At 43.5% G+C, this 27,028-nt stretch overlaps 1 protein-coding gene across 1 annotated transcript; it reads left to right on the forward strand.

Moving 5' to 3' along the window:
- Positions 1-242: 242 nt before the first annotated feature.
- LOC135539875 (transmembrane protein 198-like) lies at positions 243-26,599 on the forward strand. Its single transcript, XM_064966067.1, has 5 exons — positions 243-801; positions 21,667-21,925; positions 23,421-23,996; positions 24,353-24,501; positions 25,042-26,599. Exons 2-5 carry the CDS (start codon positions 21,784-21,786, stop codon positions 25,189-25,191), a joined length of 1,017 nt encoding a protein of 338 aa, XP_064822139.1. The 5' UTR covers positions 243-801; positions 21,667-21,783; the 3' UTR covers positions 25,192-26,599.
- The last annotated feature ends 429 nt before the right edge of the window (positions 26,600-27,028 follow it).

A 27,028-nucleotide genomic window follows, 5' to 3' on the forward strand; every position in this document is an offset into this window, starting at 1 on the left:
TCTTACACACACACAAGTGCAGTAGGCCTACTGTAAATGATTACACATTTATTATATATTATAGCTTATCTATTATCGTTTCTATATTTTCTATAATCTATTCTCAATTAGTATTATTATTATTGTTGTTTTTATTGTGGAAGACAAACTCAATCCCATCTAAGCCTAGCCTGCCTCCACCTCCCCCTTCGAGTCCCAAATTTGAATGCAACAGGCAATACCAGATGGTCTGTTGGCGTTGGCTATGATGTCAAGCGTTTTCAGCTGTTGGCTGGACGTTGGAGGGGATAGAGAGACTCATGGAGAAAAATACTATTTTAAAATAAAGTAGTTTAGAGCTCTAGAGAACTAGACCCCCTTGGGTATCGATATACAGTCCACGTCAGAGAGAGGGAAAGAGGAGGTGTGTAAAGGGAGAGACATTTGGCTCGCTGTAGCCAACTTTTTACAGACGTGACTAGCTCGCCAACTGACAAACAGCCTGTTAATACAATGCCATGGGATTATGAATAAACATGATCAACCAAGAGCTCAAGTTCACGCAAGCTCATCCGTTGAGAGTGTAAATAACGTCCGACCGATTTAATTTTGGACACCGTTTTTGAAGAAGACGAGAACGTGGCTGATTCCTTTTGAATAGCCGACGTTTGTTGTAAAAACAGTGAAGAAGGACTTTTTTGTGCTCACTGTATGTGCATAGGAACCTGTTTTTCCACTGCTGCTTCGATGTTCTGTTGTTTTCCGTTGTGTTCATGCCTGACAATTCCCACGGAAACAGACCCACATAGCCGCTCGCAGTAGGTAAGTGTTCTTTTGTACAGCATAAATTAATTATTGTAAATTACAGCCCATTATCCTTCCACCGCCGACAATACAATGTATCAACTTTAGGCTCCTTCAAACAGCAGTAGAAGGCCAATGTAACTGAATTCTACTGTGAAATGTAACAGTGTAGTTCCTGTAGAAGAGCTTCTTCTGTTACATTGTATATTTTCCCTGCTGTTTGAAGAAGTCTGCTGTGAGATGCTCATAAACTTGTTTTAGTGACTGTACACCCTTCTTAACATGATTTTAATAATTAATTCCATAGAGTAAGTATAGGCTAAACTTACATTTTTGTTTTATTCATTCAGTCATTTATCATATTCTTTTGATGTCACTCTCCAGTAAATTAATGTCTGGGCTCTGTCTCAAGATAATTTCAGTAGAACCTATTGGGCTATCAGACAATATACCAATGTAAACAGCTTGGGCAGTCAGCCTTTGTATGGAGAAAAGCCTGAAATTGATTGCTTGTTATCTTAACAACTGTTATCATGATCAGATGTGCATTCCTGATCTTATTGACCAGATAAGCATTGTTATGTATTTTCTCTTTGTTAGCTATAGTTACACCTTGCTTTTTTTGGGGTGGGGGGGGGGGGGGTCCCTCCATGGCAGAGGAGTCACACAGCGTCTCTAGCTACACCCCCCTTAATGCTCTCTCCCACATCCCCCAGCCATCTACAAAAAAAATCCAGTCGACTAGCTCGGGCCAGATGGCTTTACCTCAACCACTCTGTGAAAATGCAGAGATGGGGCCCTTCCCAGCTCCGGAGAGAGAGAGGCAGATCAAAGAGAGGAGGAAAGAGCAAATGTTGGGGTGTGTTACTTAACTCCTAGTCCTTGAAGGCCTGTAGTGTACTGTGGATGAGCTGTTTTTCCACTCTTACCTTTTAATTAGCGCTGAAGCACTCATCATCACTCTCTGGGTCCCCCAACCAGCAGCCTTGGGCTTGACCTCAGGAGGGGCCCGTCTCAGCCTCAGCCACCAGGGATGTCCTAATTCTGACTGTCTAGAAACTACTTTAATTTCCTGATTGTCTAATTTCACTCACCACCACTGATTTGAGAGTACATAGGTGAGATGTATAGTGACTGGAAATCCATCCATGGTTTTCTCAAATAGCCATTTTCACACTGGCATTTTTATCCCAGGGTATTTCTAGGGCAAACAGGTTGACAATATTTTCAACCTGCATGGCATCAGCCCTGCTTTAGGACCAGGATTGTAACAGGGTCAGAATTGAAAGGAGAGGTAAGAGGAGAGACACACTTGTCTGGCCTTATTGTAGCCCTTATTGTACCCCCTCTGAAGGCTAGGTTATTCATAATAGTCATTGGTCAGTCAGGCCTTATTGTGGAAACTCTTCTACTGGTGGTGTCCAAGTGAAGTAAAAAAGTCCTTTACTCTACTGTCCACTCCACTCCACATCCCCATAATAGACCATCAGCTGTGGTAGCAAAGGTCAACCCTGCCGAGGCTCGTTTGTTCCGGCCAACAACATGAACCGTCAGAGAGTTGAAAGGTCTCAACATTAGCTTAGCATCTCTTCATCTGTAGGAGGATTGAGGGGGGCGGGGAGAGGTCATGTTTAAATAAGACTGCTGTTGCAAAGCCAGGGAAAGTGGTATACCATCAGTGAGGGGGGTGGAGAGTGCAGCATCCGAGGCACGCTCCCTGTCCTGTTGATCTGTAATGCAGTTGAATATCCTGGCTTTTTAAAATTTATTTAAAAAAAAAATGTACACCCCTTTTTCTCCCCAGTTTCGTTGTATCCAATTGTTTTTTAGAGGCTACTATCTTGTCTCATCGCTACAACTTCCGTACGGGCTCGGGAGAGACGAAGGTTGAAAGTCATGCGTCCTCCGATACACAACTGCTTCTTAACACAGCGCGCATCCAACCCAGAAGCCAGCCTCACCAATGTGTCGGAGGAAACGCCGTGCACCTGGCAACCTTGGTTAGCGCGCACTAACCCGGACGATGCTAAGCCAGTTGTGCGTTGCCCCACGGATCTCCCGGTCGTGGCCGGTTACGACAGAGCCTGGGCGCAAACCCAGAGTCTCTGATGGCACAGCTGGCGCTGCAGTACAGCGCCCTGAACCACTGCACCACCCGGGAGACTATCCTGGCCCTTTTTGCATGGTTGGCAGTTTTTATATTGTACTTTTACCCCTTTTTTTGCCGCAATATCCAATTTGGTAGTTACAGTCTTGTTTTATCACTGCAACTCCCCTACGGACTCGGGAGAGGCGAAGGTCGAGAGCCATACGTCCTCAGAAACACAACCCAACCAAGCCGCACTGCTTCTTGACACACTGCTCGCTTAACCCGGAAGCCAGCCACACCGATGTGTCAGAGGAAACACCATCCAGCTGGCGACCAAAGTCAGCTTGCTAAACCCTCCCCTAATCAGGACAACGCTGGACCAATTGTGCGCCGGCTCCATGGGTCTCCTGGTCACGGCCGGCTGTGACACAGCCTGGGATCGAACCCGGGTCTGTAGTGACGCCACTGCGATCCACTGCTCTACTCAGGAGGACCTGCTGAGTTGGCAGTTTTGAGATAATGTAGAACTGAAAGTTTGTTGAAGTTGAACTTTCCATTATCTGACAAGCCTGCTTGGGTGTTCTCAGCATCAGGCTATTTCAGGCCTGTGATTGATAGATCCTCTACATTTTTTGTTTCTTATCATGTACAGGGACCTCTCTTCATAGACGTGTTCTGGGACTGGATATCCCAGTGTTTTGTCCCCTGTAATGTTATTGCCATATCTATATCCGCATTGTAAAATTGTTTACGGTAAAACTGGAAGTAATGACTGCACAGAGCAGACGTCCTTGAATATGCAGACAAGGGCAGTCTCTCACATGATAATGTTTATCACCAGATGCATTTAATTGATTATAATGCCAAGTAACATTCTAAACTGTGTCTCAAGAATCCCAACACTCTCTTCTCCCTGGGGCGGCAGGGTAGCCTAATGGTTAGCGCATTGGACTAGTAACCGAAAGGTTGCAAGTTCAAATCCAGAAGCTGACAAGGTACAAAGTCTGTCGTTCTGCCCCTGAACAGGCGGTTAACCCACTGTTCCTAGGCCGTCATTGAAAATAACAATTTGTTCTTAACTGACTTGCCTAGTTAAATAAAGGTAAAAAAATAAATCAGTCTCACTGTCTAGTTTCTTTGTGTCACAGACCTTCAAGTAGCTAAGTCACTGGACAAGAGCTCAGAAAAACAAGGCTAGCTCTGTTTAAAAGTGCAGGCCTTCATAGTACAGTAATATCCTGTCACTGTGCAATGACTTGATCCATGTCTCCATCCTCTGAACCCTTAACTAAAACCCAGATTAGCATTCCTACTCTGGCTGGCCACACGTCTCTGTCTCCTGCTGTTCTACCTCAGTACATCTGAAGTGTCTGGGATTACCCCTAATTCCTTTCACTTTAACCCCTTGCAATTCATCGAGGGGACACAGTAGTACTGTAATGTGGATTTCAGCTACTTTATCGGCTTGGGTTCTGATAGAGAAAAGCCTCAGTGATACAGTATTCTTGTATTTTATCACACTGTATATGAAGTGTTGACTCCCAGTCACAGTAGGGGAGAGTGGGGTTTTTTAAGCAATTTTTACATCCAGCATAAATGGAAATATATAGTAATCAATGGAAATATAGTGTTCTGGTCACACTTTATTTGGAGAGTCTGGGTTGTCTATCTGTAGATGGTCATTCTATCAACAAACTCTCTGTTGATAAGAAACTGCTTTCTAAGGATATGGTTAGGTTTAGAATAAGGGTTAAGTTTAGGGTCAGGTTAGGGCTAGGTTTAGGGTTAGTCTGTAGAGTATCTACAGATGAACTATCCAAATTAAGTGTTACCAGTATTCTTTCTAACAAAGATATCTACATATATTACAGGATGTTGTGTATCCCTGGAAATAATCACAATTCATGTAAACGTAACAGTTTTGAAAACAGCTTGTCTCTTGGCACAACTCACTCCGGGAACGGGGTAAGTTAAGCCACCTACACATTTCTTTACTGAATGAAATATTACCGCTACCTTTTTTGAAACAATGTCTATCTTTATTTCCCAAACACAATTCAACAAAATCACAATTGCTTTTTAATCTTTGAATAATTTTAAGCATCTTTTAACACAGGCTTAACACCTAACAAACACTTAGTACTTTTTAAAACACTTTTAACGTAGGCCCAGGCTCTGTTGTTACATCATACCATACTAGCCTTATGCCTGGGAAGAAAATACTTCAGTTTGCTCAACCATTGGCTCAACTTAACCCAAGGCAACCATTTTGACTATATTAGCCCACACAGCTACAAGGATGCCTTTTCATGCTAGGTTAAGGACCTCATATTGAAGCTTATCAAGACCCCAACAGATGTATAGAACAATCTTTAAATTATTTACTTTGGTTTAGATACAAGCATCATGAAACCTCTATAAATTCATTTGAGTTGGTGAAAAGGTTTTTTTGGACCTATCTTGCTCCACTATTTATGTTTTTTCTCCACGAAATGATGACCTCTTCCTAAAAATTGGTCAAATGATGAATTTTGTGTATGATTTCCTAGAAACAAGGGCGGCTCAACTCTCCCCTACAATGTGTTTGTCCTAATTGAAAATAATTTTAGCAGCAACATAATCATCTAATACAAAATAGTCATCAAATAGTGAATGAGTTACAGTCCTGATTTTCATCATATCCCATGGTTGTGATGCATTGCTCTACAAGCCAAGGCAATTAATTTTTATTTTACCTTTATTTAACTAGGAAAGTCAGTTAAGAACAAATTCTTATTTTCAATGATGGCCTAGAAACAGTGGGTTAACTGCCTTGTTCAGGGGCAGAAAGACAGATTTTTACCTTGTCAGCTTGTTGATTTGATCTTGCAACCTTCTGGTTACTAGTCCAACGCTATAACCACTAGGCTACCTGCCTCCCCAGCCAAGGCAAGCCAAAGCCTGGTTTAGGCAATATACTGCCCTGGACAGTAGCCTATACTCTACTGTACTGGACTGTGTTGGTCCTGCACTGGCAGAGTGTATTTATACACTGACCACACTAGGATCTCCCACAAATGAGCCTCTACAGTTAAGAAAGCCTGGAAATAGAGTCTATGTTGAACCTTGTTGGCAGGAGGAGATGCTTGTTGTGGGTTAGGCCAGGAGATGGACAGAGTCTTGTCCTGTAGCGTTAGCCTAGGAGGGGGGCGGTGGAGAAGTATTTGGGTTTGGAAGAGACCTGTTGTCTCATTAACCGAGCCGAGTACCTAAAAGAGGGGTAGCGCTGGTTTTTGGGGTCTTGGAGTTCCACTCACACCCATTCATAGACTCAAAGTATTGGGTGATGTTGTTTTCTTTTGGCTAAGAGGATGCCAGAGAACCTTTGTAGTGTACACAAAGGAGGGGTTATGGGAGATATTTTAGGACGGGAGAGACCATAAGGAGGTACAATTATACCCTGGCACCAGACAAACAGACGTTGGGTGGAATAGAAGAGCAGTTCTGCGCTGCTGTAAATGACAGAGCTGACCTGGAAGTGGCAGAGACCAGAGCTAGAGACGCTGTGTGGGATAGTGAACACTTCAAGGCCCATCACTCCCCCCCACTCCACGCTACAGTAGATAGAGTCTAGCTGTTACCGCAAGTAATATGTACACTGAGTGTACAAAACATAAGGAACACCTCCTCTTTTCATGAGATAGACTGTCCAGGTGAATCAAGGGGAAAGCTATGATCCTTATTGATGTTGCCTGTCAAATCCACTTCAATCAGTGTAAATGAAGGGGAGGAAACAGGTTAAAGAAGGATTTTTAAGCCTTGAGACAATTGAGATATGGATTGTGTATGTGTGCCATTCAGAGGGTGAATGGGCAAGACAAAATATTTAAGTTCCTTTGAGTGGGGTATGGTTGTATGTGCCAGGCACACTGGTTTGAGTGTGTCAAGAACTGCAACGCTGCTGGTTTTTTCATGCTCAACAGTTTCCCATGTGAATCAAGAATGGTCCCCCACCCAATAGACATCCAGCCAATTTGACACAACTGTGGGAGGTATTGGAGTCAACACTTTCAACACCTTGTAGAGTCCATGCCCCAACAAATTAAGGCTGTTCTGAGAGCAAAAGGAGTTGCAACTCAGTATCATTTTGATTAAACTCTCAACTCGGATACATTTATACAAGGACCATTTAACTGTTACTTACAGATAGTAGCTTATCTTAGCAGGCTAACATTTACAGTGCCGTTAGATTTGAATATTACCTCAGCAGAATGTTGTGGACTTGTCCAGACCCTTGACAGCTAAAGAGATGAGTTCCACAAATATATGCAATATTTGAGATAAACTATTACAGTTTAACATTCAAACCTGGGTATCCCGAGCAGTACACGGTCGCCAGGTGCACGTGTTTCCTCCGACGCATTGGTACGGCTGGCTTCCGGGTTAAGTGGGCATGGTGTCAAGAAGCAGTGCGACTTGGTTGGGTTGTGTTTTGGAGGACGAACGGCTCTCGACCTTCGCCTCTCCCAAGTCCGTACGGGAGTTGCAGCAATGAGACAAGACTGTAACTACCAATTGGATACCATGAAAAAGGGGTAAAAAAACAATGTTTTTGTAAAAACATTCAAACCTGACTGACCTCAACACTTAGGTGGATTTCTTTCTCCACTTGCTGTGGCTAGACACCCACTCAGTGGTTTTTGTGTTCATAGTGACTCCCTCATACTATGTCTAATCTGGCCTTGTAATGACTCTCTATATCATTATATCTTAAATCCTTTCTAGTCTCGTAGCTATGAACTGTGTGACGTGTAGACCTAATTCTTATGTTGGATGTTTGCTCTCACAAAGACCCCACATCACTCTTTCACTTTAATGATAAGTACACTACATTCACTATCCAAATAATCAGATATTGTTATTATAGCCTATTTCACTTGTAGGCTATTTAATTCTCAGAAGGAGAACGAGTTGACAATTACTTAGATAATTGTGTTTTATGCTTATTGCACATGTATAAAACACAGACTAGAAAGCTAGCATAGCAGTCTTTGGCTAAAATGTATATATATATAAAAATCCAGAAAATCACATTGTTTGATTTTTAAGTAATTAATTTGCATTTTACTGTATGACATTAGTATTTCATACATCAGAAAAACAGAAGTTAATATTTGGTAGAGAAACCTTTGTTTGCAATTACAGTGATTATACGTTTCCTGTAGTTCTTGACCAGGTTTGCACACATTGCAGCAGGGATTTTGGCCCACTCCTCCATACAGACCTTCTCCAGATTCTTCAGGTTTCGGGGCTGTCGCTGGGCAATACGGGCTTTCAGCTCCCTTCAAAGATTTTCTATTGGGTTCAGGTCTGGAGACTGGCTAGGCCACTTCAGGACCTTGAGATGCTTCTTACGGAGCCACTCCTTAGTTGCCCTGGCTGTGTGTTTTGGGTCGTTGTCATGCTGGAAGACCCAGCCACGACCCATCTTCAATGCTCTTACTGAGGGAAGGACGTTGTTGGCCAAGATCTCGCGATACATGGCCCCATCCATCCTCCCCTCAATACGGTGCAGTTGTCCTGTCCCCTTTGCAGAAAAACATCCCCAAAGAATGATGTTTCCACCTCCATGCTTCACGGTTGGGATGTTGTTCTTGGGGTTGTACTCATCCTTCGTCTTCCTCCAAACACGGCGAGTGGAGTTTAGACCAAAAAGCTCTATTTTTGTCTCATCAGACAACATGACCTTCTCCCATTCCTCCTCTAGATCATCCAGATGGTCATTGGCAAACTTTAGACGGGCCTGGACATGCGCTGGCTTGAGCAGGGGGGGCCTTGCGTGCGCTGCAGTATTTTAATCTATGAAGGCGTAGTGTGTTACTAATGGTTTTCTTTGAGACTGTGGTCCCAGCTCTCTTCAGGTCATTGACCAGGTCCTGCCGTGTAGTTCTGGGCTGATCCCTCACCTTCATGATCATTGATGCGTCACGAGGTGAGATCTTGCATGGAGCCCCAGACCGAGGGTGATTGACAGTCATCTTGAACTTCTTCCATTTTCTAATAATTGCGCCAACAGTTGTTGCCTTCTCACCAAGCTGCTTGCCTGTTGTCCTGTAGCCCACCCCAGCCTTGTGCAGGTCTACAATTTTATCCCTGATGTCCTTACACAGATCCCTAGTCTTGGCCATTGTGGAGAGGTTGGAGTCTGTTTGATTGAGTGTGTGGACAGGTGTCTTTTATACAGATAACGAGTTCAAACAGGTGCAGTTAATACAGATAATGAGTGGAGAACAGGAGGGCTTCTTAAAGAAAAACTAACAGGTCTGTGAGAGCCGGAATTCTTACTGGTTGGTAGGTGATCAAATACTTATGTCATGTAATAAAATGCAAATGAATTACTTAAAAATCATACAATGTGATTTTCTGGATTTTTGTTTTAGATTTCGTCTCTCACAGTTTAAGTGTACCTATGATAAAAATGACAGACCTCTACATACTTTGTAAGTCAGAAAACCTGCAAAATTGGCAGTGTATCAAATACTTGTTTTCCACACTGTGTGTGTGTATGTATGTGTGTGTACATATGTATGTGTGTGTATGTACGTGTGTGTGTGTGTATGTACGTATATATATATATATTTAGTAGCTACTATCTTGTCTCATCGCTACAACTCCTGTACGGGCTCGGGAGAGACGAAGATTGAAAGTCATGTGTCCTCCGATACACAACCCAACCAAGCCGCACCAATGTGTCGGAGGAAACACCGTGCACCTGGCCACTTTGGTTAGCGCTCACTGCGCCCGGCCCGCCACAGCAGTCGCTGGTGCGCGATGAGACAGGGACATCCCTACCGGCCAAGCCCTCCCTAACCCGGACGACGCTAGGCCAATTGTGCGTCGCCCCACGGACCTCCGGGTCGCGGCCAGTTACGACAGAGCCTGGGCACGAACCCAGAGTCTCTGATGGGACAGCTGGCACTGCAGTACAGCGCCCTTAACCACTGCACCACCTGGGAGGCCCACATACTAAATTCTTACCATAAAGGCATTTTGAATACTCCTCTAAAATATTAATTAATTCATTAAATCGCCCAGGCCTAGCTGGTAGTAGGATATACATGTAAACAGGGCTGAAAAGTGACTAGTAGCAGGAATATATAAAAACTTATGATACACTAAGAAAAAAGGGTTCCAAGGAAAAAGAGATACATACGTCTTTTGGGTTTGACTTATAACTCTCTGTGGAACGGGTTCTTCAAAGGGTTCTACTACAGGGACAGCCGAAGAACCCTTTTAGGTTCTAGATAGTATATTATAGAGGAAAAAATGTGCTAATGGTAATACTGTATATACATGTAAACAAGAGTAATTGTGACCAGTAGCAGGATAAATAATGTTATTGGCAATCAATAATCAATGGGCAGCAGCATAATGGAGAAATAAATGTAATCAATAATCACTTTAGCAGCAGCGTAGGTTGTGCCTGAGTGGGTAATGACCTATGGATGGACATGAAGTCAAGTGTAGATAGTCTGTGGGAGAGGGAGAGCAGTAGTTGTTAGCCACGGCCAGGGGATAGAAGCTGTTGAGAAACGTGGATCCAATAGGTTATAGGGTATAGCTCCAATAGTGTCACAACATAACAGACTCATATAGTAGTTCTGTGATAGTGTTTTGAATGCCTTGGCTATTACAACACGTTGACCGTGGGTTCAGCTGCATTTGTTTTTGTCGGTTATCATCTCTAAACAATTCAAATAAAACACTCTACATGTTCAAAATGATCTGGGAACTGATAATAATGATTGTGTTTATATGGGCCTTCCATCCATGGATCCAGATGCACTCACTCATGCTCTAATGTCTGAGACACGCTTTGATATCAACATTCACAGCCTAGTGGCAGAAACAATGAGAGAATGCTCTCTGGCTCGCAACTTGAACACAAAAAAAGTCCCCTTTTTTATGTGGTCAAATAGGTAAAATATGCTCGCTGGGTAGATGAACAAATCCTCCTGAATTTGAATAACCCCTCTCACTGACTAGAGGTCGACCAATTAATCAGAATGGCTGATTAATTAGGGCCGATTTCAAGTTTTCATAACAATCGGAAATCTGTATTTTTGGATGCCGATTTGTTTTTTTTACAACTTTATTTAATCTTTATTTAACTAGGCAAGTCAGTTAAGAACACATTCTTAATTTCAATGACGGCCTAGGAACAGTGGGTTAACTGCCTTGTTCAGGGGCAGAACGACAGATTTTTACCTTGTCAGCTCGGGGGATTCAATCTTGCAACCTTACAGTTAACTAGTCCAATGCTCTAACCACCTGCCTCTCATTGCACTCCACGAGGAGACTGTCTGTTACGTGAATGCAGTAAGCCAAGGTAAGTTGCTAGCTAGCATTAAACTTATCTTATAAAAAACAATCAGTCAATCAATCATAATCACAAGTTAACTACACATGGTTGATGATATCACTAGTTTATCTAGCATGTCCTTCGTTGCATATAATCGATGCGGTGCCTTTCTTAAAATCAATACACAAAAGTATATATTTTTAAACCTGCATATTTAGCTAAAAGAAATCCAGGTTAGCAGGCAATATTAACCAGGTGAAATTGTGTAACTTCTCTTGCGTTCATTGCACGCAGAGTCAGTGTATATGCAACAGTTTGGGCCGCCTAATTTGCCAGACCTTTACATAATTATGACATAACATTGAAGGTTGTGCGATGTAACAGGAATATTTAGACTTATGGATGCCACCCGTTAGATAAAATACGGAACGGTTCCGTATTTCACTGAAAGACTAAACGTCTTGTTTTCGAGATGATAGTTTCTGGATTTGACCATTTTAATGACTTAAGGCTCGTATTTCTGTGTGTTATAACATGATAACTAAGTCTATGATTTGATAGAGCAGTCTGACTGAGCAATGGTAGGCACCAGCAGGCTCGTAAGCATTCATTCAAACAGCACTTTCGTGCTTTTTGCCAGCAGCTGTTTATGACTTCAAGCCTATCAACTCCCGAGATTAGGCTGGTGTAACCAATGTGAAATGACTAGCTAGTTAGCAGGGTGCGCGCTAATAGCGTTTCAAATGTCACTCGCTCTGAGACTTGGAGTGGTTGTTCCCCTTGCTCTGCATGGGTAACGCTGCTTCGAGGGTGGCTGTTGTCGTTGTGTTCCTGGTTTGAGCCCAGGTAGGAGCGAGGAGAGGGACGGAAGCTATACTGTTACACTGGCTATACAGTTACACTAAAGTGCTTATAAGAACATCCAATAGCCAAAGGTTAATGAAATACAAAAGGTATAGAGAAATTGTCCTATTATTCCTATAATAACTACAACTTAAAACTTCTTACCTGGGAATATTGAAGACTCATGTTAAAGGAACCACTAGCTTTCATATGTTCTCATGTTCTGAGCAAGGAACTTAAACGTTAGCTTTCTTACATGGCACATATTGCACTTTTACTTTCTTCTCCAACACTTTGTTTTTGCATTATTTAAACCAAATTGAAAATTTTTCATTATTTATTTGAGGCTAAATTGATTTTATTGATGTATTATATTAAGTTAAAATACGTGTTCATTCAGTATTGTTGTAATTGTCATCATTACAAATAAATAAATAAATAAAATCGTCCGATTAATCGGTATCGGCTTTTTTGGTCCTCCAATAATCGGTATCAGTATCGGCGTTGAAAAATCACAATCGGTCGACCTCTATCACTGACCTGTCTGAACCTTTACTTTCATGTTGAAACCTGGTCACTAATTATTTATAATCAAATCAAATCCAGTAATGAAAGACATGTTGATCTATAATGCACCAAGACCTCTTCCATTTTGTTCTTATAAAGTCAAATTGCTGCACAAAATAGACCTTGTCGTTGCTAAATTGATCTTGTCGTTCTTGAGGAATGCTCGAGGCAGTCCTGACAAGTGAATGGCTGTTTTGAGCAGAGAATGAAAACATGAAAATCCCGCTTTTTAATCAGGCTGTTCCATTTGGGAGCTCATTTGACAGGAAATTAAGGGACAACTCGTTCATCATTCCATCTCCAAAACAAGAAGAAAATGAGATGCACTCCACATGAGATCAAACAGTGTTTGACAGTGGTCTACTGAGAGACAGCCACAGACAGCTTCGCTTTTATCTCTTATAAGGCAAAGAATGAATACTACGTTGTATTGAGGAGGAACATAAATACCAAGGTTACAAGTTAAGTGAATTTTCTCCCCAAAAAATGTATCATGAGTTGACCCCTATGGTAAACCACAGATCTATGATAACCTTTACTCATCCATGCTGACTAAGGAAGGAAATTATTCATCTGAACATGAAACGCGAATGGAATGAATGACCTACTAGTCCTAAAGACCTCCTTTCACATCCTCGCATTCAGACATTCAGACTTTCTAAGTTGGTGTCAAAGCCAGAGCTCGCCATCGTTCTCTCTCTCGGACTGTCTCTATCTCTCTTCTCCCTAAATCTCTGACCAGTGCCTCTCAAACAACACTTTGTTCCTCAAGAGTAAATGAGGCAGGGGGGGGGCTTGCAGTGATTTTGGCACCGTGGCACCCCTTCCTACATGTCTCCAGCCTTCATTCAGCCAGGCTTGGCCGAGAGCAGAGAGCTCTCCCCATGAATGTCCCCACTGTTATCTGGACCCTACAGTGCTCTCCAAAGAGTGTGAGAGAGAGAGAGCGAGAGTAAGAGAGAGAGAGAGAGAGAATGTAGGCTGTAAACCCTTCAGAAAGTAGTAATTACAGAGTGAGAATGTATAGAAAGTGATTTGAGGGGCAGTAAGTTTACAACTAGGCCTAACACTGACATGCACTCTAAGACCATACACACTGACCTTTCAAACGTGCAGATTTTCCAAAATAACAAACCTCTGTAAAGTCATCATAAAAGATCATACATCACTATCCAACCCTCCAAACCATTTGGTATTTTATTAGGATCCCCATTAGCTGTTGTGAAAGCAGCAGCTACTCTTCCTGGGGTCCAAACAAAAAGATAAAACATGCCCTAATACAGAACATGAATAAACAAGAACAGAACTACATCAATTAAAATGTATCTACTTTTAACTCCTATGTAGCCTATACATTTCTTCACTTGCCAGACAAGTCAGTACCTGTGAAAACGGTCTCCAATGGTGTACATATCTTTTATATTATGTCTGAATGAGTTTCCAGGAAACCCACTGTTTAACACATGGTCTAACACAGTCTAACATACTGTATATCCCTTTAAATATTCAAATAGTTTAACAGTCTCAGAGAGAGTTCCTATTCTCCATCAAGCCCTTCCACCCCAAGCTTGCCTTTGAGAAAAGCCCAGACAATGAAGGCCTTTCAACTCTGATTGTAGAGAGCTCCTTATAAAAAAGGGGAAAAGCCTACAGTAAGTGGAGTAACAGAGAAACAATGAGAGGCCTTTTCGAGAGGCAGAGTCACGTGTGTATGACACAAGAGGACACACAAGTAGACACACCCCTACTTCCACGCATGTTCCAACATAACTCCCACTAACACCCAGACAGACTTGGCGATTCAAGGCACAGGCACAAGCGCACGCACATACACCCACAAAATATGCATCAACAGACCCACACGTCACGCACCCACACACTCACGCAAATATACAAGCTCCAATCCACACATTCTAATTATCCCCATCCATGCGCATCAAGAATTCCATGTTTATACAAACTGGGAAGCCTTTTTCTACAGACTGAATGTTGTTCAGAGCCAGATATTCCCTCCATCTCCATTATATTTCCAATCAGTTGTTAAGGTAGGCCACTAGATTTCAGCATCTGAAAAAGGACAGGCATGCTGTTCAAACAGATGGAGACACACAGAAGGGTGAAATATAAAGATTAGCTGGCTACTCACTAGCAGGGGGCTTGTGTTTGAGGGATTGTTTATGAGACCTGTGTTATTTTTCTATCGTGTCTGCTACCAGAAGTTAGTCATTATTAGTGGATGTGCATTGTGCGTGGGTCTGGTTACATTTGTAACAAAAAGGACATTTTCATAGACGGATTTGAAAGCCAGATCAGGGATTATTGGTTGTGGCCTATGTATAATTTCACAAACCCTGAATTCATGAGATTATTGCTGACTGTTTGAAATACAGTGAATTTGACCTTTAATTGTACAACCAAATGTATTTAGAGAAAAAAATAATCAAAAATCTAGATACTGTATACATCGGTAATCGGCCATAAATTAGAATTTTTTTTGAGGTAAGACTAAAATAAGTGTGCTTCAGTCAAAACATTGTGCATTTAAAAGTCTTGACACTGGATGTCTTTGGCCCTACTATCAGTCACTTTTTATGTATAAACCCACCTCAACCACTTCAGTAACCCTGCACATTGAATAAGGTACTGGCACTGACCTGTATATACTTGCATTCTCGTGTTTCTTTAACTCACATTGTAGTCCTTGTGTGGTTTTTATTTTAATTGTAATGTTTTATTCTATTTTCTATTGTTATCTATATTATTATTATTATCACTGCTTTGTTGGGAAAGAGCTCTCAAGGTAATTATTTCACTGTACTGTTTTACGGCAAATAAACTTTGAAACTTGAAACTAGATTTAACTAGTCAGATAATCAGTGTTGGTGTTGACACTCCAGCCTCCAAATCCAACTCTGCTCTTCCTGCTCTGCTTCCTGCCCTCAGGGAAGGTTCACCTCCAAAACAGCCCTGCCACTGATCTCCACTTCCTCTTCTGGGCCACAGCTTCCTGCCAATGAGAGAGCAGAGGGGGGAGTGGGGTTAGGGGTCAGAGGTTTGAGGTTAAAGTTTCCGGCCTTGTGGATGGAGGGTCAGGAAACCCAATAATCTAGTGTGGAAAACATATGCATGTATCTATGTTATTTGTTCTTATGGTTCACTTTAGGAGGCAGACATGGTCAGGACAATATTCCAACCAACCAAGTATGCATGAATCCACACATGTTTCTCTAAGGCAACCACTGTTGGTACAAGATGGACGCCATGAAGTGTGTTGCTCCCATCATGTCCAGACTGTTCTCCAGTCTCCACTGCCAGTCTTTGGGCAGGACACGGTGGGTACGGTTTTTGGCATTAGTGGTCATGGAGGATTACGTTTATAGCTGCAGTAAAGGGGGGTAGCTGTAGACCCACGGGCATCATGCCCAGTCAGGGGGAGACCATGGCACAGTCACACATACCCCCCTGTGCCAACCTGTGCCTCCAAACAGCTGGGCTCTAACGTTGAATTCTCAGCTGCCACCTGCCTTAAAACCAGAGCACCTTGGAATCCCTGACCTTTCTCACACCCCAGCAACCCCCTCAGTGGTTAATTAAACACACCCAATTAGCTATGTGGGGAACCCAGGCATGTTCTTGTCTGTTTCTCAGCTGTTGTGGCTTGAGCTAACCCCGTCCCACCCTCTGTCCCTCCCTGGTGTTTGTCCGACAACATTCTAAAGTATTTCATACCAACATGCTCAGTCATCTAAGTGTGACTGTGAGGCTTACCACTAAAACATTTGCTTTTTGTTTATCTCTGTATACTTTTTTAAAAACTAGGCAAGTCAGTTAAGAACAAATTCTTATTTACAATGACGGCCTACCCCGGCCCACCCTGAACGACGCTGGGCCAATTGTGCACCGCCCTATGGGACTCCAAATCACAGTGGTTCCTTTTAACATGAGTCTTCAATATTCCCAGGTAAGGTTTTAGGTTGTAGTTATTATAGGAATTATAGGACTATTTCCCTCTATACCATTTGTATTTCATTAACCTTTGACTATTGGATGTTCTTATAGGCACTTTAGTATTGCCAGTGTAACAGTATAGCTTCTGTCCCTCTCCTCGCTCCTCCCTGGGCTCGAACCAGCAACACAACGACAACAGCCACCCTCGAAGCAGCGTTACCCATGCAGAGGAAGGGGAACAACTACTAGAAGGCTCAGAGCGAGTGACGTTTGAAACGCTATTAGCGCTCGCTAACTAGCCAGCCATTTCACTTCGGTTACACCAGCCTCATCTCGGGAGTTGATAGGCTTGAAGTCATAAACAGAGCAATACTTGACGCACAAGGAAGAGCTGCTGGCAAAACGCATGAAAGTGCTGTTTGAATGAATGTTTACGCGCCTGCTTCAGCCTACCACCGCTCAGTCAGATACTTGGATACTTGTATGCTTGTATGCTCAGTCAGATTATATGCAACGCAGGACACGCTAGATAATATGTAGTAATATCCTCAACCATGTGTAGTTAAATAGTGATTATGATTGATTGTTTTTTATAAGATAAGTTTAATGCTAGCTAGCAACTTACCTTGGCTTACTGCATTCGCGTAACAGGCAGTTTCCTTGTGGAGTGCAACGAGAGAGAGGCAGGTCGTTATTGCGTTGGACTAGTTAACTGTAAGGTTGCAAGATTGGATCCCCCCGTTCTGCCCCTGAACAAGGCAGTTCACCCACTGTTCCTAGGCCGTCATTGAAAATAAGAATGTGTTCTTAACTGACTTGCCTAGTTAAATATATATATATATATATTTTTAAATCAGTGTCCAAAAATACCGATTTTTGTTATGAAAACTTGAAATCGTCCCTAATTAATCGGCCATTCCGATTAATCGGTCGACCTCTAATTATGAGGTCATTCAATATATACTTCATCAAAATGTATCGAAGAGAGTATTTCTCAACTTCTACTTCTACAAGGCTAGACATGGAGCCACGTCACTTATACTTATTTTGTGAGAATGGGTGATAATATCAGCATTCCGGACAGTTAGACCCCATCTACTCCCTTCATCCTTCAACCACCCACATTCTCAATGGAAAACACACACACACACACACACACACACACACACACACACACACACACACACACACACACACACACACACACACACCACCTCCTTTCCCTTGGTTGCCTCCATCTCTATGTTGTATGCCCCTCTCTCCCAGCATGCTTTGCTGTGTGTGCCAGTAGAGGTCACGGCTGGGGTCTCAGAGCCTTTGTGCCGCCCCATAATGGCTCCATTATCCCTGAGAGGCATGGACTCCAGGCCTCTCACACTGACCACCATTGTGACAATTTGGGGACAGACACACGGACGTGGGAAAGAGTTGGTGTGTGTGTGAATACAAACGTGTGAGGGAATTTGTGTGTGTGAGTGTGTATGGTCGGATGCACAAGTCGTTTGTCTTGATGGATTACCCACAACAATCACTTTTTGTGACCAGTTATCTCAGTCTCCCCTTGCGTTTAGAACCGTCTCCTACTGTAGTCCTTGTTTTGATCTAGCTGAGAACAGCTTTCCAAATGTTTGATTTGAGTTGAGTGGAGTCTAGTGGTTAGAGCGTTGGGCCGGTAACCTAAAGGTTGCTAGTTTGAATCCACGACCTTGACTAGGTGTAACATCTGTCAATCTGCCCTTGAGCAAGGCACTTAACCCTAATTGCTCCAGGGTCGCAGTCAATAATGGCTGGTCCCTTGCCGTGACCCCACTCTCTGAGGGTGTTTTGACCATTTTGGACTATAATCAGATATGGAGATAAATCTTTCATAGTTTACAAAAGTTCTATCTTTTGACTTGTGCACAATCAGTGGTTGTTTGTTTTGGCTTTATATTTGGCATTGTAATAGTACCATTTCATGGTATAGCATTTAAACCTTGACTAGGGCAGGTGTAAGGTAATGCCACGAAATCTATACATATCGCCATAACTGAACATGATGAAAGAGAAGTCCATAATAACCTCAAGGTGAAATGCCCTCATGCTTCACAATATGGGTGATACTGCACAGCACATTATTTGCTGAACATATTCTCTGTATCATATTTCTGTCTCACTCTAAAGCGTTCATAATACTGTCCACACCCTCTCAGGAGTGCCACAGACACAGCAGACCAGTAGGATTGTGGAACTCTCAGCTGGCCAGATCATTTGTCTTTCCTTTTCCTCTGGCCTTTAGAAAACAAGTGAGACAGAACAGATAGGACTATCTGGCAGAGACCGAGAGGCAGACACGTGAATGTAGCAAGAACTCTCCCTCCAGCTCTGGAAAAAGAGAAGGGACAAGAGAGCTGGGACCTCATTCTTTCCATGTCAAGTCATGGCCAGGTCATAATGTATAGCCATGTGTCTCGGAGACAGAGGGAGAAGGAAGGAGGAGTTTAAAAGTAGAAGGAACGTTTGGGAGAATGGAGGGAGGAAGATAGTGACACAGAAGACAGATGAGGGGAAAGAGGGGGGAGACTGAGAAGAGAGAGAGCAGATGAGGAGAGCAGGCAGCCAGCTGCGTGACTGTTTTTTGTCCTGAGCCTGAGAACGTGAGTTAGCTGTAATCGGATCGGAACTGGGGTGAGATCATAAAGAAGGCCAGGCAGCAGCCCCAGAGAGAGCGGCCCACCCTGAGCCATGAGACCCTACACCTCCTCCCCAATCCCCTGCAACAGGCAGACTGAGAGGGGGGTTGGGGCTGCCTGATTAACCCCTCACTAGCACCACTCGATGTCCGTAGCCCCACTTTTAATTAAGTAATTTACTTTCACCCAGACATTTTTACTACATAGCCTAGTTTAAATGTATGACACTGACACCTCAAGCCCAATTTAGGAGAGTTGTAGATAAACAATGAAAACAAAGTCGACCCCATTAAACTTGAGTGGGTATTTGGTGCTGATATGATATCAGTGCTGAATATGCTCACAGAAAATGGGTCAAGTGTATGTTAAATTGGATGGTGTTAAATAGATGCCAAACTTGAGTGGACACTGGACATCTGCAGCTATGTAGATTAGAATTGTCATAATTACATGCAGTGTCATAATTACATGCAGACAAACACACAGCAATGCCGGTACTCTGCAAAAAGCTATTCTATAAGATGTGCCGTCGGTACTGATGTAATTATTTTGGTTAAAAAAATTCAGCAAGGTACTACAGGAAGTCCCTGGAGTATTTGGCTGTTCATGTTTATGTGATTCAACCAGACTGTAGTCATGGCAACAGGGTGTATGTGTGGTGGTATACAGTACTGTGTGTTATCATGGGAGGCTAGCAGAGTGCCTGGCAGGCCCCAAATGCATAGTCACCAGGGAGAAGTCACAGTTGGCCGGCAGATTTCACACTTCTCCTGAAGCCTCGAAGAACAGCGGTCTGAAGCAGGGGTGGTGGGGGTGAGGTGGAGGGGGGTTCTGGAGTGCTCCACGTGCAACATGTTAAACTTTTGAGTCATTCAGCATGAATGGAGTCCCGCTGCAACTAACCACTATATAATCTCTGTTTTGTGGGTAAGGTCATCTAAGGCAGTGTTTGTAGGTTTACAAAGTTTTTTAAATGTTTTTATTTATTCATCTGCTATTTTACCAGGTAAATTGACTGAGAACACGTTCTCATTTGCAACAATGACCTAGGGAATAGTTACAGGGGAGAGGGGGATGAATGAGCCAATTGTAAACTGAAGTTACGTTGAGAGGTCTGCTCTGTTCTCTTTGCCGGTTCTCTTTCTCTAATTCTAACAGAGAGTCCTAACAAAAAAGTAACGGTCACTTTAACGCATTGTGATGCTCTGTGATGATCTACACTACATGACCAAAAGTATGTGGACACCTGCTTGTCAAACATCTCATTCCAAAATCATGGCCATTTGTATGGAGTTGGTCCCCCCTTTGCTGCTATAACAGCTTCCACTCTTCTGGGAAGGATTTCCACTAGATATTGGAACATTGCTGCGGGGACTTTCTTCCATTCAGCCACGAGCATTAGTGAGGTTGGGCACTGATGTTGGACGATTAGGCCTGGCTCACAACCGACATTCCAATTCATCCCAAAGGTGTTCTTCCGCACTGATTTTGACAAACCATATCTGTGTGGACATCACCTTGTGCGCAGGGGCATTGTCATTCTGAAACAGCAAAGGGCCTTCCCCAAACTGTTGCCACAAATTTGAAAGCACGGAATCATCTTGAATATCCTTGTATGCTGTAGCTTTAAGATTTCCCTTCACTGGAACTAAGGGTCCTAGCCAGAACCATGAAAAACAATCCCAGACCATTATTCCTCCAACCAAACTTTACAGTTGGCATTAGGCATTGGGACAGGTAGCGTTCTCCTGGCATCCATCAAACCCAGATTTGTCCGTCAGATTGCAAGATGGTGAAGCGTGATTCATCACTCCAGAGAACACGTTTCTATGCTCCAGAGTCCAATGGCGGCAAGCTTTACACCACTCCAGTCGACGCATGGTGATCTTAGGCTTGTGTGTAGCTGCTTGGCCATGGAAACCCATTTCATGAAGCTCCCGACAAACAGTTATTGTGCTGACGTTACTTCCAGGAGCAGTTTGGAACTCAGTAGTGAGTGTTGCAACCGAGGACAGAAGATCTTTATGCACTACGTTCTTCAGCATTAGGCGGTCCTTTTCTGTAAGCTTGTGTGGCCTACCACTTCACAGCTGAGCTGTTGTTGCTCCTAGATGTTTCCACTTCACAATAACAGCACGTACAGTTGACCAGAGCAGCTCTATCAGGGCAGAAATTTGAAGAACTGACTTGTTGGAAAGGTGGCGTCCTATAACGGTGCCATGTTAAAAGTCACCGAGCTCTTTAGTAAGGACATTCTACTGCCAATGTTTGTCTATGGAGGTTGTGTGGCTGTGTGCTTGATTTTATACACCTGTCAGCAACGGGTGTGGCTGAAATAGCCGAATCCACTCATTTGAAGGGGTGCCCACATACTTTTGTATATATAGTGTATGATTTAATCCAAATTTTCTTTCATTTTACAGGCACACAAGCTGTTCTGATGGACCCCAGATAACAGCACCACTCCTCATCCTCCAGCCCCAACCTTTAACCCCCACCTCCTCCTCCTCCTTGTCTGGTTGGTCTATTGGAGCCCCAGGATGACAGACCCTAATGGGTCTGTGGGAGAGGGCTTGGCCGAGGTGGATGCCTGCAGCCTGGAGATCGAGAGGCAGTATGAGGTCATCCCTGCCGTCATCTGCTCCATGTGCTGCCTGTTCGGCATCATCTACTGTTTCTTCGGTAAGGTTACCACGGGGTCAAGGCATACCTCAATAACGTCATGTCAACGAGTACACTTAAACTTCAATAACACGGGATGCGTCCCACATGGCACACTATTCCCTATATATTGCACAACTTTTGACAAAGGACTCTGATCGAAAGTAGTGCACTATGTAGGGAATAGGGTGTCATATGGGACAGAACCAAAATGACAGAGCATGGGAATGTGTATTCAGACGTATCATATGTCTGTTAATGTGTTATATAGAAAATGTACAACCAGGTTACCTTATACCAATGTTCCCCAAGGTACACTAGAAAATGAAATGATGCGGGCTACCTGATACAGGGAACATGTACTTTCTATCCAGACATACTGTGTCATGTGTCTATTGTTCTGTATGCTTCGGTAAAGTCTTTAATACAGTCCCGCACTGACATGTCATCATTCCTCAAGGCAAAACCTCCCATTTTGTCTTTCAAATTGTTACGTAACTGATTAGAGAGAAATGAAAGACATCTGGCCATTTGGTACCTAATGAGAGCATTTCCCAGACTAATGTGATGGTGTGTTAATCACACTGAGCAATCCCTCACACCCAGATGAGAACCATTACCCAGAGAGAGAGGGCTCCACCCTCAGCCAAGCAGCCGCCACAATCTATGGGTGGGCGTAATTTTTCTCACCAAATCCCCCATCATCACCCCAATTAGCCTCAACACCACCACCTCTCTTATTAGTTTTAATTGTAGGGTCATTTATACGGAATTACATTGCTTACAGTTGATATTCTGTCATTTATACAGTTGGATAGTAGTTGCTGTGTCCTAGCCTCAGCAATTTAACTTGAACTTAATGCCCTAATTTATCACCTGCATATTTCCTTACCGTTAGTTATATTCCTCAAGCTGTTTAATCTTCCCCATTGAAGTGAATTAAAACCTGTAACTGCAGTGGGCTCATTCTTGGTCACACAGAGTGTTTCTTGGTAAGTCTTAAACAAATCTACTTTGAAACAAAAGTATACACCTCACAGACGGTTATGGGGCGGCAGGTAGCCTAGTGATTAGAGCCAGTAAGCAAAAGGTTGCTGGCTCGAGTCCTTGAGCTGACAAGGTAAAAATCTGTCGTTCTGCCCCTGAACAAGGCAGTTAACCTACTGTTCCCCGGTAGGCCGTCATTGTAAATAAGAATTTGTTCTTAACTGACATGCCTAGTTTAAAAAAATGGACTTAAAAAAAGAAGAAACCTGTACCATGTCAGATATTGAGCTGAAATGTATTCAATTTTAAGTTTACATCCCAATATTACACTTTATATACATCACAGAAGACTGAAATATAAAGAAAACTGTTTGACATAGAAACACTGGTTTGTCAGTGTTTTTTATTTACATAATGTTTATTAATTATGAAATGGCTACATATGTATTATTTTATTTTCTTCCCCCTCTATTCACCTCTCTACCCTTCTCCTCTCTCCCTCACCATTTTCTCTACACTCCTCTCACAGGCTACCGCTGCTTCAAAGCTGTCATGTTCCTGTCGGGCCTGATGTTTGGCTCGGTCATCATCTTTCTGCTGTGCCACAAGGAGCGGGTGCTGGACACCCAGCTGAGCGTGGAGGCCTCGGCGGGTATTGGCCTGGGCATCGGCCTGCTGTGTGGCCTGGTCACCATGCTGGTGCGCTCAGTGGGCCTCTTCATGACAGGCCTCCTTCTGGGCCTGCTGCTCGCCCTCGCCGCCCTTCTGGTCACCCACCAGTTCTACACTCCCACCACCGTCTGGGTGCCCCTGGGGGCACTGCTGGGCACAGGCATGCTGTTCGCCGTGCTCACCCTGCAGTGGCAGAAGCTCTTCACTGTATTGTCTACGTCCGTGTTCGGGGCAGCCATCATGACGGTGTGCGCCGACTACTTTGTGGAGATGCTGGCTCTTGCCAGCCACGTGTACGAGTGCCTGAGACTTTCGCCGCCGCCGCCGCTCTGCTGGTACAGCTGGGTGATCCTGGGTATCTGGCCGACACTCAGCTTTATGGGGGTGCTGGTGCAGTGGAAGCTGACGGCTGAAGGCTTCTCACACACTGAGGGTAAGCATCATAGAATTCTATATAGAAGCTGATTTATAGGATCTCTGTGGAAAGAATGAGAGGTAGAGGACACCTTTTGTAGAGTATGATGCATCTGTATATCTCAATATGGAGTATGGGTTCTATTATGTTCTATTAACTGCTACAAGGGTTTCATTGTTTTAGAGAACATTCTTATGACATTTTTTTCTAAACAGGGTTCATATTAGATTTTGGGTGATTAAGAATTTCTCGTGTGCTCTGCCGAATTACTAAGAAATAAGAAATGAGTTAACACGTGTCCCTCTCTTTCTCCCTCTCTACCTCTCTCCTATCTCTCTCTACCTCTCCCTTTCCCTCTCTCTTTCTCCTCTCAGTCATCATTAGCAGGAGGCAGAAGCGGGTCCAGTTGATGCGGATCAGGCAGAAAGATGCCAAGAAGCGGCAGCAGAGCGGTGGACAAGAGGGCACTTACCGTCGCAAGCCTACCCCCGTCAAACGCTACGCAGGAGACCTGCTGGCACCGGTCAGTCTCACACACACATACATACATACATACATACATACATACATACACACACACACACACACACAGACACGCACACGCACACGCACACGCACACACACACACACACACACACACACACACACACACACACACACACACACACACACACGCACACACGCACACACAGGTCAGTCTCACATACATACGCACACACACACACACAGCATATGTTTTACTATCCTTGTGGGGACCTAAAATGTATTTCCATTCAAAATCCTATTTTTTGCCTAACCCTAACCTTAACCCCCAACCTTAACCCCTCACCCTTACTCTAAACCTTATTCTAAGCCTAAAATAGCCTTTGTTTTCGTGGGGACCTGGGAAATGTCCCCACGGGGGAGAATGTTCCTTGATTTACTATGCTTGTGGGATAGTAAAACACACACACACACACTATTGTATTTTAATACCAATGTGTAGAATCTATTTCTAGGTTGATTCTGACCATGTTCCCTATCTCCTCTCTTCTCCCCCTCTCTCCTGTATTCCTTCTCTCAGAGTTACCTGCAGAGTCTGAGGGACAGACAGATGGGCACAGGCAACTCCCTCAGCAGCCTGGGCACTGCCAACCACACCATGATTGACTTTGACTACGAGACTGGCTCCACCGTGCCCCTTACCGCCACTACACCAGTCATCAGGGTCTGATGCACCGAGGGACAAGCAGGAGACCAACCACTTGTTTCTTGTCCCTCCTCCACAGTTATTTTAGGGCCTCAGCTCTTATTTAGGCAATGTTCGAGTCTATTGAATAGTGAATCTACATTCCATTGAGCTGGAATAGGGCCTTGAATGCTGTCCAAGTGAAGATCATTACACCAATAGTTCCTAGCACAACTCCAGTGTAACTCTCAGCCTATCATTGTTGGACGTTTGGAATGGCCGACTTGAGAGTGATGGAATGGTTCCTCTGTCTGTGAGCTGTTCCCTAAGAGTTGTTGGGAGGGACGTTTGGCCTCTTGTTTGATGTGTGCTGTAACCACTCTGTGTCAATAGACTGTGCCTGTGTGGCCTCTCCCTGTGTTGTCTGCTCTGAGCGTGGGAGGTCCATGTGAAAAGTCGGAAGGCCACTGAAGAGGGAGGGAGGGAGAGAGAGAGAGGGAGAAAGAGCAGAAATAATCTCATCTGACTTCTTAGGTCATATACTTTTTTTGGTGCCATTATGATTGATTATATATGGGAAAAATCACTTGTCTGATGAAAACAGACTATTTTTGCTGTTCAGGAACCAATAATGGGGATGGAAATGGCTATGAATAGCACGAGAGCTACCTCCTCGAGTAATATCAACTTTTACAATTGGAGTTATCTGTGCTTTAATGACTTGAAATTAACCAGTGGCATGTAACTTCTGGTCACCTGACTTCCTCAAAGAATAGGAGAGCAGCTGTTGTTGAGGATGCACAGTGACTGGACAAAGACGAGGACAAGTCAAGACACATTTCTCTGATCTGTGTTTGTTGTCTGTGCGAGTGTGTGTACGTTTGTAATGTTATGGTGTGTGTTGATGTTTACTTGTCCCTTTTTGTAGGTAAATGCCTGTATAGTTGGGTGTAGAAGATTCAGGTCCAGAGAGATACACGGCAGCCATTTTGTGCCTCAATACATTGAAGATTATTACATGGGCAACTGTTACAAGTGAAATGTATGTTTCTTTTTCATAGGAATTACAGTGCCTTTTTTAGAGGTAGCAATACTATACAGTATATACAATGTTTCAAACCACACTCGTTATGTCATTTATTTTGGAGCAGTAGCTTGTTTCATGACAATTGATGGGCAGTTTTACCTGTGCAGTACCTGTATTCACTAATTTATATGATTAATAATGTTGAAGGACTATGCTATGGTAAAATTAGAGTACACATTTGCCAAATTCTAGGTTACTAAAGAATTATGTGTTTTTTGAAATGGTCATTTACTGTTGTTTTAGAATTTTAGAGGGATAGTACTCTGACTATTCTGAATCTGTACAGAATTGTCAATAGGAAATGTAAAAGATAAACCATTAAATTAGTTTAAAAACAAAAGCTGTTTGAGTGATTCCTCTGAGGATAATAAATGGCTCTGTATATTTTCCTCAAGGTCACCTAGCAACATCCGCTGCCAAATTCACCCTTAGAATCAGAAACACAGAGGGTCTCAAAGGCAACAACAGGGGGGGGGGGGGGGGTCCTGCTCCCTGGTGGTTTAAGCAGTGGTGTTGCTGTGGCAGCTCCAAAACTTTATCAACCCTCAAGTATCATGCATGAAAGCTGCCCCCCCCCTTGCCCTCAGAACAACCTCAATTCGTCGGGGCATGGACTCAACAAGGTGTCAAGAAAGCCTTCCACAGGGATGCTGGCCCATGTTAACTCCCAATGATTCCCACAGTTGTGTCAAGTTGGCTGGATGTCCTTTGGGTGGGGGACCATTCTTGATTCACACGGGAAATCCAGAAGCGTTGCAGTTCTTGACACAAACCGGTGCGCCTGGCACCTACTAC

The sequence above is a fragment of the Oncorhynchus masou genome, chromosome 5, assembly GCF_036934945.1.
Source record: "Oncorhynchus masou masou isolate Uvic2021 chromosome 5, UVic_Omas_1.1, whole genome shotgun sequence".
Classification (NCBI taxonomy): domain Eukaryota; kingdom Metazoa; phylum Chordata; class Actinopteri; order Salmoniformes; family Salmonidae; genus Oncorhynchus; species Oncorhynchus masou.